Raw genomic sequence first — 15,606 nt, forward strand, 5'->3', positions numbered from 1 at the left:
CAGTCCATTCTGCATTTTCACCTTCCAAGTGAGCAAATCTATTGAAAACTACTATGTAATCAAAAGAAAGGCAAAATACAGAAGGTTGGAGAAAGGAATGGAGGAGAGTCTGGAAACCCAAGTTGAAGAAGCAGTACGAAAGGAGCAGGTTCTGGAAACCCCGGATGAAGAGACTCGTCTTCCACCCAGAGGAGGACGTGAGGAGATTCCAGAAACCCTGGGTGAGGAGGGAGCAGGACGTTGGGGGATTCTGGAACCCCTGGTTGAAGACACTTCTCTTCCACCAGTAAGAAGAGAGGAGAAGATTCTAGAAACTCCAGTTGAGGAGGCAGTAGGAACGGGGAGATTCCAGAGACCCTGGTTGAAGAGGGAGGAGAGGAGGACATTCCAGAGACCCTGGTTGAAGAGGGAGGAGAGGAGGACATTCCAGAGACCCTGGTTGAAGACATGCCTGAAACCCCTGTTTTCAAGTTCTCCATTAATTAACAGGTAGTTAAGTTTTGATGAAATGTTATGATTACGTAAAAAAAAAAAATCAAGATGTAAGAAGAGCTACTACATTTGTCGTGTCTTAGTGTCTGTCTTCCAAAATGTCAATTATGTTTTTTTCAAAAAGAATTATTCATGTTTGACCTTTTCAGGTAACCAGCTGTGAGTCAAATTTAGTTTACTTTTTTTATGAAAGGCGTAAAGCAATGTCACCTTGTTTAAGTATTTATATTTTTGGACATATATTATTTAATGTATCTAGACTTTTATAGATATATTTTTTCATTTTAAATCACTACAGCTGTAAGTTGAACAAGTGTGTCAGCCAAAAGATAAAAGTTCTCCTTGTCTCTCTCAGGGTCGGAGTGAGTGACAATGGTCTGCTCTCTTTATAAGCCTCTGTTCCGACTCCTCCCCCTTTTTTCAGTTGGTATTAACTTTTCTCTGATCTATGAAATCATCGAAACGAATTTGTGCTTATTTAGATGCATTTTGGAATCGGAGGTTAGGCGAGGGTGTTAGAGGGTTAGGTTTAGGAATGCCCGATCCATTGGTACCATCCCCGAGCCTCTACGACCTTTGGAAGGGCTCAAACCACCAAATCTAAAAAACAGAAATGTTTTAATAACTTTTTTTCTTAACGGCGTAGAGACTTGGGCGTTTCACAAATAATAAAGTGGAGTCCGCCACGCACCCACAACGAATTTCAGCAGGTTTCAAGCGAGCAGCGCGGAGTTATCCACCCTACGGAACAAAGAAACATCCTGGAGGCTCACGCTCGACTCGCTCAGCTTCAAACCTTGAGTTTTGGGATTTCAGGAGAGAGATGTTTGGAAGTGAAGGCAGAGGACGATGTTTTGAAAAAATCTAAGATATGAGTGAGAGTGCAATGGGACTAAATATGGACATTTTGGAAAGATGGACTGAGCGTCTCCAGCGATGTGATTCATCGCCTTCGTCTCCGTATTACTTTCTATATTGTCTTCTCCTAACACTGAAGACCTGATCTCCAGCAGGACAGAGGGAACCTAATAAGGCAACAAGCCCGTCTTGAACCCCATTAACCCGTCCTGCACACAGTGCCTGTGTTTCCTTGTGTCCGAGTCAGGTAAGGAGGAGCCGTCGGAGAGAAGAGGTCAGGAGCTCTGAGACGTTTTCTCTCAACGAGTAAGAAAAGTGCTGAAGAAGAGACGAGGATGTTTCCTGTGGCTGCAGAATTTCCACTTTGTGTTCCCTCAGTGAAACTTCTGTTATTGTTGTTATTGGGGGACATTAACATCATACTGTGCATTCACATCTCAGATGTTCTGCTTCAGCTGTTCCAACAAGGTCAAAGGTCGAGGTTACACAGTAAATTAGAGGAAAACAAGATAATTATCTCAGGAAAGAAGACGAGGAGGAGGAAGAGGATGGTTTGTGTTTCAGAGCAGCGAGTTGTCAGGATGTAGTTTGTGAAGATGTGAAACGACTCTGCAGCTGTGACACATGGTGAAAGATTCATCTGCAGCCTTTTCACACGGATCTAAATTGGTTTCTGAAAGAAAAGCAAAGAACCCAAAACTGAAACGTCCTTATTCAATCGTCAGCGGAAGACAACACGTTGAACACCGTGTTGGATACTTTCACTCGGGGAGAGACTTTTGTGGCGTTCCACATAAATACAAACATTTTATTTAGACGAGGTAAAAAAAAAAGTGGTTTATTTTTAAAGGTGGATTAAAAACATTGAGCTCAGTCAAATACTGAGTCCTGGAAGAACTCCATGTTCATAAGGTATAAATGTGTCTCTGGTGTTAACTCCACCCTTGTTTATGTTCATGACGGAGACAGATCACTGGGACGTGTTCTGCTTCATGGCCAGAAAAAGAAATCTGCAGTGGAGACGCAGCGGAGAACACAAACGCAAGAGTCACAACTGAACGAGAAAGAATGTGGCAGCAGTACGGATGCAGCCTCTCACTAACCAATCTTCTTCCGTCGCCACCTCATCTGTTGAGGTCTTAATCGCTTCCTTCCCTCCTCTCACGCCTCCTCTCCACCTTTCCTTTATTCCTGCAATCGCCTCTGCTCTGTTCCCTCGCTCTTCTTCCCGGGGCGTCGGTGCTGTGAGCGCTCTCCTGGAGACTCGTCCCGTCAGGCCGCTCGTACGAAACCCCCGAGAGAACAGACAGGATTAATCACAACCTGCTCCTGCCCGTCATCTCCTGCAGGACGGAGATAGGTAGAGCAGGTGATGGAGAGAGAGAGAAGGAGACTATAGAGGAAAACACCGATGGGGTGGGTTGAGAAAAAATGCGCAAAACAGAACTGGGGAAGGGAGGAGAGCCAGATGAAGAGAGGTCGATGAAAAATTGTTAGAAGAAAGAGAGAAAGGGATGAGAAATGGGCTGCTGGAAGAAATGTTTAACAGGAGAGAGGGATGACGGATGGACGGATACAGAGGAAGGAGCAGGAAAAATATAATAAAGGATTGAAAGGTCAAGGTTGGAAAAGAGGAGTGGTTTCAACGAAAGGAGCCGAATTAAGGGTAAAAGCGAGGGATGAATGGAGAGAAGGAGAGATCCAGTGGGATCAACCCGGAGGAGCGTTAATTAGAAATTCTCCTCTAAACCTTCCTCTCTCCTGCTCCTTCTTTCATTAGCACCCCTCCACCCACTGTCTCTCTCTCCATCCCTCTGTCTTTCAAAGAACCTAGTCTCTCCATTCCTGTCATTAGGGTAAATCTCACCTTCACCTCTCTCCTTCACACCGACGCTCTTTCTCACACGGGCCGCGTCTCCAGGAATAAAGACGAGGAGCAGAAATAAAACTGAAGAAACCAGAAGTTAATCAAACTGGGGGAAATGATGATTATTTATTTACGGGCTCAGAGAGACCTCGCTATCACAGGTCTGCACCACAAACAAAGTATTTCTATTGGTAGAAATATGTTCACTCTCCAAAGCTTTGAGCTATTCTGTGTTTTTTAATCTGTGTTGTTTGGTCGAGCTTTAATTAACACAGAGCTGCAGCGTCCTGTGACGCTGTTACCCGGAGGAGAAGTAACTCAAAACACCTCCCAAATTAAATTAAAGTGTGAAAGGCTCATTATTGTTGGTGTTGAGATTGGAAACATCTCCAGTTTAATTATCAGTGTTGTTCTGACCCTCCCAGTTCAGCCTGCTTTAGTGACGAGGGTAATAACCATCCCCCGCTATTGTCAGTGTCATTTACTGAGTGATAACATTTTATATATAGATACGCTAACGACGTCTGCAGACTGGGACATTTCCGTGGTCGTATACGTTTATTACAAACTGCGCGATGAGGTTTAATGTGTGTAGATGATAACGTGAATCAGAGGCAACGACGCAGGTCAACGTGAAGAGTCGAATGTCGTCAGAAACTGAAACGGGAGAACCGAACACGTTTTGTTCATCTGCATATAAAAGCCTGGCTATCGTTTTCTACGTATGTAAATTATTCATTTATTTTTTTCACAGCTGTTGTCCCGAGATAATATTTATAGTCACTATTAACACGTGTATAAGTGCGTTACCGACACTGGTTCCTTTCTTGACAGTTAATCTAATGATTTGCGGGCCGAGCCTGCTGATGGGGCCGATGCTAAACAACACGTGATGCCTTGTAAAAGTGGAAAGAAATCCAGAGAGGGAGATAAAATCAGATTTACTGCAGCACATGAAACCGCTTTACGACCTTTTGCAGTTGCTTTCCTGAAGTGACCCAGAGTCACCAGAACCATTATCAGAATCAGAACCGGCTCCGTTAACCTCAGAGGGAAGTCTGTATTACATTATACAGATATTTATAATAATATTATATCATTATATATATTATTGTCAGTCTGTGTAGTGAGTGTATGAGCATGTGTCTGCAGTGGATCAGTGACGATCGGATCTACTGTCTCATTCAAACCTGCTCTTCACACCAATGCACAAAAATGCTGCAGAGACCAAACGCCACAGAGTGAAGAGTTGCGTTCAGATGAACCTTCTGAATGTGCGATTCCCTGCTGCGTGTGTGTGTGATGCTCATTTTCTTCTTTGTGGCTGCTACCTGAAGCATTAAATCTTGATGCGGGTTCAGTTGATCAGATTGTGTTGATGCAGATCAGAGTTTATTTTATTTCTTTTCAGATCTTTTACGTTTGGGAGGAAAAACTGTCACGGCTTCTTCTTCTTCATTACCTTTTCAGTTCTGTGTGGGAGTAAGGTGTGTGGTTGTTTTAGCTTCAGGTGCTGTGTGAAACAAGCTGTCCATGGCACACACACACACAGACACACACAGACACACACACACACACACACTGCAGGAAACATTCTGACCTGCTTGATTTTGTTCATTTTCTGCAGTAAGAAAACAAACCCAGCGTTCCTCAGAGGTCACAGGGTCGTGTTGTTTTCCTCCATCTTTTCTTGTTCATCTTATTTATTTATTAATTTGCATCTTTCTTCCAGCAGCTTTGTGTTTTTATTTCCAATAACAAATGTAAGAAGTCGAAAACATGCCCCCTGTTGACAGCGGTAACATCTCGGGAGCCAACTTCAGAAAAATCATTGTCTTAACTTTATCTTTCATTTCACAAAGCGAGGAGGGTTTTCACTCCAACTCCTGCACTCTGCACTCCGCACCGAGAGGGAGGAGGGAGGCAGAGGACGAGTGAGCGTCAGAGTCACTGATGAAGAGGAGCAGAAGAGACGTGCAGGACGGCCCTGCTTCCACTTTGCACAGGAGGGGACCTCGTCTGAAACAAAGATGTTTATTCAGCAGCGTGCAGCAGAAAAAAAGGGTCTGCTCACTTGTTTTAGGTCGACCGGCTGTAAACACCATGGAACTGTAATGAGATTTACAAAGTGACGACGTCCCCAGAAGGGAAAGTAATTAAAACTATAATTAGGTTGAACTCTGTGTGTGTGTGTGTGTGTGTGTGTGTGTGTGTGGTGAATCCTCAAGTTGTCTTTATGCACCTTTACCACCGACTAATAAGCGACTCTTGGATGGAGACGCGTCATGTGACTTTGTTCTCTCAGGTTTATTTCTGGCTCCGTTCCCTCACGTCTGATTTACACCAATTAGAAAACATCACTCTCACAGAGAAGCAGCAGAAACTATTTACGAGCCTCTCGCACTGAGGAATTTAACTTCACGACATGTTCACATGCGTGTGCACAAAAAGCTGCTGCGATTGTTTCCATTAACCTTTTATACGTGCATTAAAAATGAATGTAAATGAACTCAGTGTGCGTAACAGACATGTTTACCGTCAGCTGTCGTTCTCAAGCACAGACGACACGGATCAGTCACGGAGGGTTATGTCATGAATGTAGAAATCGTCAACAGTACTACTGCTGCAAAAATATTATACTGTACTATACTACTACTGTCCATTACCAACGATGTCTCCTTCAAATGATCAACAGCAACTATGGGCTCTTTGGGGGTGAAGAGCTCGTTCTGAACCTGTCCTGATGCCTGTTGCTGATTTCTTTCTGAAACTGTAAAAATGAGCTGCTGCTGCTGCTTTTATTCAAAGTTCAGTGACTCAGAGAATCAGTCGTGACCCACAACTTGAGTCCCAGCCACTGGCGTCCTGTTTCATTAAAGTTTGTTAATAAAGATTCAACACACTCTCGACAACGTGACGGTGAAGCTGATGAGAAGAACGGTTCTTCAGAGACGTGAGACGCAGACAGACAGTTGTGAATAAACACACTGAGGTTGTGCAGGTTTGGGTCAGTGTTGAGGTCAATCGACAGGGACAAGGATCCTCGACAGCATCGTTGTGACGAACTCAAATCCTGGTGCGTCCGTGTTGTTTCTATAAAACAAATGGAACAATGATACACAGGAAGTATAATGGAGACTCATATTCAACACATATTCACTATATTATACACGCGTCTCCTTATGAAAGTCTGGTTTGTGCAGAAAGGAGAATAGCGTCATTTGTTACAACTGTAATATCCCATTTACATTTCCTGCTGTCTGCACCTATCTGCTGTTTCACAGTCATGTTACAATACATGTCACTTCTCATTAGCTTTAACTGCATCGAAGTGTGGTTTGAAACTAGCTCCTGTCACGACTAACAAACCGCTCCGAGTCCGAAGACGTGAATGTGACAGTGTGACGTTGTTGTGGAGGATTATTTCCCGACGGACGCTCCCACCGTGTGGCTGAGAAAATAAAATATATATATATAATGAAAGAGGCTAATCCACTTTTAATCATCACACTCACAAACCGCTCATCGTTCACATGCAGCACAGTTGAAGAAGCTTTTAGAGACACGAGGGACATTTGTGTTGTAAACGTCTTATAAAGAGACTTTGTGTGTTTGTCTCATCCTCAACATGTCGAGTCACCAAACTGTTTTTTTATTCCAGCATATCAGAAAATGTTTTTATAATATTTATGATTCAACTAATTGTTAAGCTGCAATTCACACATGAGGTGCAACACAAAATAATCTGCTTACAGAGTTTTCATTCATGTTTGGAACCGTAAAAGCTCTTTGTACGTTTTTTACAGCCTCAATTCAATTCAATTCACTTTTATTTGTATTGTACTGAGTAAACACAAGGCAGCCGTCATGTCCTTCACATCTGTCCGCTGCTGGAACATCCCACTGGAGGAAACTGGTGCAAGTGCAGAGTCAGAACTAAGGTGTCGACGAGAACAGGTTGGTTTATCAGGAGGAACAAATCAGAGACGATGAGGAACAACGCTGCAGCAGAGTCACAAGTCAACACAACATGTGTGTTTTTCTGCTGGAACCTCACCGTCCTCGGCCGTTAGCCCGATCCCGCCCAAAGAGACTGGAGGCTGAGGTACGAGAGGCCCTCAGACCACAGGGAGCGGCCTCTCGTTAGCTCCCATCATTAGAACCCTCGTTAGGACACGTCCTGCACCATTAATTTGAGCAGTGTGCCAGACGGAGATAAATGGAAGAGGTTAGGTTGGTTAGAGGAAGGGATGGTTTCTCTCTAAATCCATTACAGATATGTGTGTGTGTGTGTGTGTGTGTGTGTGTGTGTGTCCAGGTCTCTCAGAATGTTAAGACCTCATTCTAGGCTTCATTAGGTGAGGCCTCCTGGCAGATAGAGAGGAGCGAGGAGGAGGACAGACAATCAGACTTCGACGGTTTCTGTGAGACCTTGGATCACATCAGTGAATCAGTGATGAGAGACTTCCTGCTGTAGTGATGCCTTCACTTAATCCGACAACTTTCAAATTCTGTATCAGATGTTCAGGGTTTACAGTTGGTTTTGTTTTTTTTTATTTCATAATTGATAATAAGTCCAATCATAATAATTAATAACAATATAATATAATAACCGACATTCATAGAGACCCTGTTTCCTGGGGAATCCTGAGGTCTGATGAAAACAATAAATAAATTCAATGAGGTCTTTCTTGGCCCATGTCCCATTCCCTTCATGGAAATATTCCCAGCAGTCTTTGCTGACGAACGTGAAGCAGAGAAACATAACGTCCTTGATGAGATTAGAAATACTGAATGTAATAATAATGTAATGTGTGTTTCCTTTAGTTTAATTGACAACCTGAAGAGTCAATAAAGTAAAAACATGGAGTTCACAAAGTGAGGTTGTGGTTGATATAATGAGGATTACATGTTCCCAGACATTACAACTGATAAATAAAACTAAAATAAAGTTTTAATAAAGGAGAATAATCCAAATGTCCTTTGTATGAAGTTTATATTGTCGGTTGAAAGAAAAGGGTACAGTAGGTTTTACTTCTTCTGGCTTAGAGCTGTCCTCTCCTTAATGAATTCTCTGTGCCTCAGGGCGACACTGGGAAACTTAAAAGGGCAGAGAAATGATTCATCCACTTAACAAGAAATATTAAGTCAGGATTAGAGTCGACAGGAAGGAGCGGGGGGGGGGATGAGAGCAGGATTCCTGGTCCAACTGAGGAAGACGTCACGTCTCCTGACGAAGAGTCATCTGTGTGATCTGAGGAAGAAGAACCCGACACGCCACAGATATAAAAATCATCTCCGCTCACACGAGCACTGGACATGCTCATGAAGACAGATTGAATCGTGGCTTGTGCAAAGTTGTAAAATAAAATATGAAAATAAAATGTCGAATTTAATGGATGCAGGCAAAGACGACGATTCTCTCAAATGACCAATAGAGGGCGACTCCACGCGTGTTTTCTATAGAAGTCCATGACAAAGTGACTGTACTCGTCAGTAAACTTTGTCCTCAGGAGTCTCAGTCTCTAGGTTCTCGTCTTCTTCAGCTGATGTTCATGTAGTAACTTATGATCGTCAACATGGTGCTGGACAAAATGACAAACTCACTTTTGGTGCCTGAGTCAATCATTTCTTCTCAAAACTGCGGTTGACCATAAGAGCGGCTTCTTCTCTGGTGCGTGACGTCGCTGTGGGTCGATGCTCCGACTCGTCTTCATCACTTTGGGTTCTGCACGTTCTACATTCGACCTGTTTCCCAAAGAGTTCCTCCTCCACCTCTCACACTTTCCCGTTGAATCACCGCTGAACATGTTTGTAGAAAATGTGTTTGTCTCTCACTGAGCTGCACTCAGGTTTTATTTGTCCCCGGTGGAGAATGTGTCACTTCCAGCAGCAGGATGAGGTTCAGGAGCACAATGTGACCCGAGGTTGAACTGGAAAAACAAAGAAATAGACGAGGTAAATAGAGCGGAGGTGTGTTGGAGGGGATTATACCTGAATATCTTTTTTTTTAGTCTTTCAGTCTTATGGGTTCTTTTCTCCTTTATACATTTGTCGTGTCGCTGTCAGTTCAGATAAAATAAATCAAGATTCTTCCTCTTGAAGAAGCCACGAGCTTTATTCCTTCAGACGCTGTGAGGAACACGGCTGCTTTTCTTCAGTGGGTAAGAAATGCTTCTGTGGGCGACTCTGAGTTTGGAAGAACGGGTCGTCCACTAATCGACAGGTCTGCAGTTCGACTCCTGGCTCCACTCAGTCTGTGTGTTGAGGTGTAGATGGTGCTGGTGCTCAAACTGTTCTTTACTGTTCTAGATTTTTAGATTCTGAGACTTTAGCAGCAGAACTGCGGCGTTGAGGTCTGGACAAACAGAAACGGTGACTTTTGGAAATCACCATGTGCAGCACAGATGAGCGTTGGACTGATTCCTCCTGGGAAACTGTTTTCACCTCTGAAGTCGTTCAGACAACAGAACAAGTTTATGGACCCGAGCTGATTAAAACCTCCTCTTCTAAAACAGGTCGTGTCTCATCTCGACTCTGGGGAGCCCCCCCCTCCCCCCCTCGAAGAGTGAGTCAGTGTCATTGAGTGGTTACTAAAGTCACCCTGAAGTCAGAGTCCACCGGACGAATCATGGAGGAGAGAGAGAGACACAGAGATCTTGATTTAAAACCTTTATTTAAAAAACAGAACAAAAACATCCACAACAAATAGAAACAAACATTTTCTTTTCTTAAATGAACGTTGAGTCTTGATTCGTCTCCAGTCACACAAACATATTTCATCCTTAAAGAACCATTTTACTTAATTACTTTAATTAAGAAATCAATCAATCAATCAGGCTCTGCTGGATGTTGTGTTGGTTTCATTATTATCAGGACACACTCTGTTTGCAGATGACACCCGCTTATACTTATCAATGAAACCAGAACAGTGTCATCAATGAACTACACCTCAAGCATGAAAGAGAAACAGAGGGGATGAGGAGAGAGAGAGAGAGAGATGGAGGAGAGGAAGAGCCAGACTCCATCAAGAGAAAAACAGAGCAACGCTGACATCTGGTGGAAGGTAACAACAACTTTAAGCTTCCTGAATATTTACAGAATCTCTGTCACAGCACAACAAACTGTATCTGCTCCTTTAAATGATGTGAATGGATCCAACACAGTTTTTTAATAAGATGTGGAACAACTCTGACAAGGTGTGAAAGAGGCAAATCAAATTCTCTCTCTTTTACATTGATAGTTCACCTTATTGTTTTTTTTTTTACAGATTTCAGATGATGTAACTTCCTGTTTTCACTTCTTTCAGCAGCAGATTCCTGCTTCAGTGTCGCTGCAGTCGTTTCTTATCCGATTATTACACTCAGAGTCTTGAACCGGAGAAATTTAACTGAAATAAATGAGATCGGTGATTCGTCATCTTGACCTACTTTTATTACGGCTGCGCTGTTCATTTAAATGTCTGGATGTAGAAAAAGTTCTGACTTCATCGTGCATTAAATCCATATATATTTATATTCAAGGAGTTTTTAATCTGCATTTGTTTGTCCGTTAATTTGCAGCGTTACACAAAAGACTTGACCATGAATCTTGGTGGAAGGATGTGGTGAAACAGAGAAGAACCCATCAAACAGTGCTGATCTGTTATATAAACGTTCAGGCACTAAAGATGGAGATTAGCTAAATTAGTTTGTGCTACATCCGGTGCAATAAATGTATTTTCCCTTTTTCAAATAAACGAAACACACGATGAAATTGTGTCTCTGCAGAAACCAAACCTGAATCAGAAAATCCTCTGATCGACTGAACATATTTACACGTTGTTTTACATCGAATAACTTTTAAACAGATTTTCAGCATCAAGACTCCTGATATATTATTTTATTGACAGAGACAAAGAACAAACAAACCACAACAAAATCTGACAAACACCAAAAAAATCGCACTTCGGAGAAATGACAGTAAATGAAATCACACTTTGCATTCGTCTCTTACAGCAGCTCAAACTGCTGATGCCACAGTTCTTCATAAAACTCGTACATTGAACTATTATTTAAATATTATTTTCATTTGACTTTTGAACCTGTACTTTATACAAACTGTTTTATCTTGAGGTAAAGGGATGATGCAGTGAACTCTCTGTTGGCTGTAATCTCTCATCTGTTTGTCTCTTCTCTAATAATAAAGCAGAAATGCCTCCTATAGGCCTACTTCAAAAAAACACAAGCTCAAACTGAATATTGTAATAAAAACATGTTTTTTCTTCCTGATAACTCAGTTTTATTTTGTCAATAGCAAATAACACAATTCTGACAAAATGTGATTGTGTGTTTAAACACTAAACCAGTGCATGAGTGTGAACTCTCTCTCTGAACAGAGCAGCGACGTCAGTGGAGATGTTTCCTGATCAACAGCAGTTACCGGCCTCCTGCGCCTGTTTTTCTCCCCCCAGCCACAGGGGGGCGCTGTTGATCTTGGTGCCCTGGGCCTTGGCCTCTGTGGACTGACCCTGCAGACCCCCCCCCTCACTGGCCAGGCGCCGGTGAATCTCTGAGGCCATGGTGAGGAAAGACCTCTCCACGTTGTCCGAGCTCTTAGCGCTCGTCTCCAGGAAGGGAATCTTCAGAGACGACGCCAGGTCCTGGAGAGGAAACCAGAGAAGAAGAAGAGTGAAACTAACAAATCCAACTTTTCATCATATGCAAAGAATAAAGTGTCGGCTGTAAAATGTGATCAGGTAAACTCCAGAGCATCGAGACGTGTGAGTTAATGTGACGTGTGTCTGCTTCAATAGAGGAGGTGAACGTTTCACAGACACATGGTGAAACTACTTAGATTTTTAATGTAGCGCCACCAGCAGGTCAAACTCTCCCTCTGAACCCTCGAGACTTTAAAAGCTGCGTCTCACCTGAGTTTTGATGGAAGTCGGAGGTTGGTGTTTAGCCGTAGCTTGTAATACAAGTTGATGCCGACACATCATGATGTATCCTGCTCAAACAATCACCAGAGCAACGACACACTGTGAAGCCACGACCGCAGCTGACACTAAATGTCTCCTCCCAGCTATCGGACGAGTGGTGGACGTCTAACATTATTTAGAATTGATTATTGTTTATTACCGTGTGTGTGTGTGTGTGTGTGTGTACCTGACCAGTGGCAGCGTCCACCACTTTCTTGCTAACGAGGTCAGACTTGTTTCCCACCAGCAGCCTGGAGACGTTTTCACAGGCGTAGCGATCGATCTCGTCCAACCACTGCCTGACGTTGTTAAAGGACTCCTGCAGAGCGAGGGGACAGAGACAGAGGGGGAGAAACAAGTGAGGCGGAGGAGGAGAAGTTAATGTTCAAACTCCTCCATTATGTTGCTGATGAAACACTGACCTGCTCGGTGACGTCATAGACGATGATGATGCCGTGAGCTCCTCTGTAGTAGCTGGAGGTGATGGTTCGAAACCGCTCCTGACCGGCTGTGTCCCACTAATGCACACACACACACACACACACTAAATGATATTTACCCACTTTTGGCTTCTAGCAGTTTGATTTATAAAACCATAACAACCTGCTCCCTCCATCACTCTTACGATTTGTAGCTTCACCGTCTTTCCGTCCATGTCGATGGTTCTGATCTTGAAGTCGACGCCGATGGTGGAGATGTAGCTCTCAGTGTAGGTGTCGTCCTGCGGTGGTGGAGAAATAATACAGCCAGAACTTTTATCTATCTTCATCGTCATCGCACAATTAGGAGCCTCCGTACTCACCGTTACAAAATATGATCAACTTTCATTTTTGTTCATTTATGTTTCTCATTGAAAGTCTGTTTAATATTGATGTTGTTTTGTTCTTTGTATTTTTCCTCATATATATTTTTTAAACAATGAGAAAAGTAAATAATAGACAAATCGTGTGTGGTGTGCGTGTGTGTGTGTGTGTGTGTGTGCGTGTGTGTGCGTGTGCGTGTGTGTGTGTGTTTAGAGGCCTACCGCGAAGCGTAGCAGCAGACATGACTTTCCAACTCCAGAGTCACCGATCAGAAGAAGTTTGAACAGGTAGTCGCTGTAGACACACACACACACACACACACACACACACGATCATGATCTACATGCACACTAACACATTTGATGGTTCAGCCTCAGGGAGCCGTTCATCAAAATGACTTAATGAGTTCGTCTCCTCCATGTTAACAGTCCATGTCATTGGTAAATTCAGACAGCGAACACAACAGGGTCAGAGACGTTTGATCCGGTAGCTGAGGCTGAGGGACTTTTCTTCAGGTCATGTGACAGGAGTCTGACGAATCAGTGAAGGCTACAACGAGAGAGATCCAATCAGCCAGTGGTTGTGAGCGTCATCGGTATCGTCCGGACTAACACGCAGAGGTTCGGCTCTAAAACTCCAGAGTCGCGTGGACACCAGAGGAAACGAAGGCGTTTTTGTTTGGATGTGGCTTTAAAGCCTCTTTTACTAAATATAGACGTGGATCATTTGTTCTTTAGTGTAACCAAAGTGTAACTATTGGATATTGTAGTGATCATAGTGTTTACAGAGAGTGAAGATGTGATGGATTGTGGGAAATAACCTCTTAAAATTAAAAAAAAAAGGTCTTCAGTCAAGTTGTTGCGGTGACGTCACACTTGATTTGTCAGAACTGACTCTCAGGCCTACAATACCCATCAGCCTCTGCAGCCTAGTGATCCACAGAGAATCGACTACACACGATTACATGTAAGTAACACAACATGTGTGCACTCACACAAACTGAAGGACGGAGCGACACACAAGATTCATTTGGTGCAGCAGCAGCAGGATACGGGACAAAGAGCGAACGTGTCCCTGAACACGATGCATCGGCTCTGACGTTCATTAATCAAGTGGAAAACAAAGAGGACTCCAGGATGTTACATTTTAAAGTGTCTCCGACTTTCGTGTGCGGATGTCAACGCTACACACTTTGTGTTGTGCAGGAGCTGAATGTTTAAACAGTGACACACAAGAAACAACACTTACTATTCAGGGTTCATGATCGCTGAGGTCGCTCCAGGTGTCTCCACAAAATCCAAAACTATCCCTGAAAATAAAATCCTGAACCTGAAAACCGGCAGAATATCTCCACCGCTGGGATGTTGTGTCAGTGTGTGTGTGTGTGTGTGTGTGTGTGTGTGTGTGTGTGTGTGAGTGTGTGTCTGTGTCCTTCCTTCGGAGGGCAAATGGCAGAATAATCCGCAGCTACCTATCTGACGAGCTGACGGATGAGCTGACTGGTTCAGGTGCATTATTTATTAATAAAGACCAGCTCAGGTTACGCCGGGGACAGCACCTGGAACCAACACACACACACACACACACACACACACACACACACACTCCTGAGCGCCGTACCTCACTGAACAAACAGGAAGTAGATCACTACAACAGCACCCGGCCATCTTCGAGATGTTAAAGGAGCAGGAGGATTTAAGAGAAATATAATATTCACAGAGAAGTTTTCAGTCGTGTTCAATCACCTGAGAGGAGATTAACGGGTAGAATGGGCGTTTCTATCTAATGGGAGCCGCTCCGCCATGACGCACCGCCATGTTTCTTCAGCCGTCGGTTTTCACCACCAGATGCCACTAACTCCTACACACTGAACCCTTTAAACAAGGTGAACGACACTTATGAGGTTAGTTTGTGTCTGTGGCGTCTGGACATGTTGTATATATATATGTATATATATTGTTTATTGTAAATAAAGTGTCTCTTGAGATCTGGGAACACTGAGAGGTCAGACAAGTCAGAGATGTACGATCGGACATGTTGCTGATGTACCAGACGTTTATATACACACACGATTATAGTTTCTAACATCAGAGCTGTAATATTAGAAACTTCTATTTGAAAAAGCTCCGCTGAAGAAAAACAGTTTGTTTCACAGACCGGTTTCATGTGAAGGTTAAAAACATGAACGTGTGATGTCACATGATCTCCAGCTGTTAATTATTTTCTGAGTCGTCAACAGAAAACAATGTTCTCTGGAGAACAGCATGTTTGTTGGTTTGTTTGGTGTAAACACAACCACTGCAACACGTCGGTTCATTCTTCTTCTTTTCATTTCCTGTCATCTCATCTCTCCTGTCTTTCTTTTTCCTTCATTTTTCTTTTGCCTCCTCTCTTTCCTTCCTTCCTTTCCTTTCCTTGTTCTGCTGTCTCCCCTCCTCTCGTCTCCACTTTATCTGTCCAGCTGTGGCCCAGATGCTTGAGCTGCTCTGGGGTTGGTGGTTCAGCTTTCCTCTGGTTCATGTGCTAAAGTGTCCTTGGGCAAGACACTCAACTCAACTGGCCTAGTTTACGTCAAGTAAACAAGTGAATGTCTTTTCTTTTCATCCCTCCTTCTCTCATTTCATTCC

The 15,606-nt window shown here is 43.3% G+C and overlaps 1 protein-coding gene across 1 annotated transcript; it reads right to left on the minus strand.

Moving 5' to 3' along the window:
- Positions 1-11,083: 11,083 nt before the first annotated feature.
- LOC109642510 (ras-related protein Rab-1B-like) lies at positions 11,084-14,615 on the minus strand. Its single transcript, XM_020107328.2, has 6 exons — positions 14,228-14,615; positions 13,201-13,273; positions 12,802-12,897; positions 12,599-12,694; positions 12,364-12,495; positions 11,084-11,858 (listed from the first exon to the last, which is right to left on the minus strand). Exons 1-6 carry the CDS (start codon positions 14,491-14,493, stop codon positions 11,625-11,627), a joined length of 897 nt encoding a protein of 298 aa, XP_019962887.2. The 5' UTR covers positions 14,494-14,615; the 3' UTR covers positions 11,084-11,624.
- Positions 14,616-15,606: the final 991 nt, after the last annotated feature.

This window comes from Paralichthys olivaceus, chromosome 11 (assembly GCF_024713975.1).
Source record: "Paralichthys olivaceus isolate ysfri-2021 chromosome 11, ASM2471397v2, whole genome shotgun sequence".
NCBI classification, from domain to species: Eukaryota; Metazoa; Chordata; class Actinopteri; order Pleuronectiformes; family Paralichthyidae; genus Paralichthys; species Paralichthys olivaceus.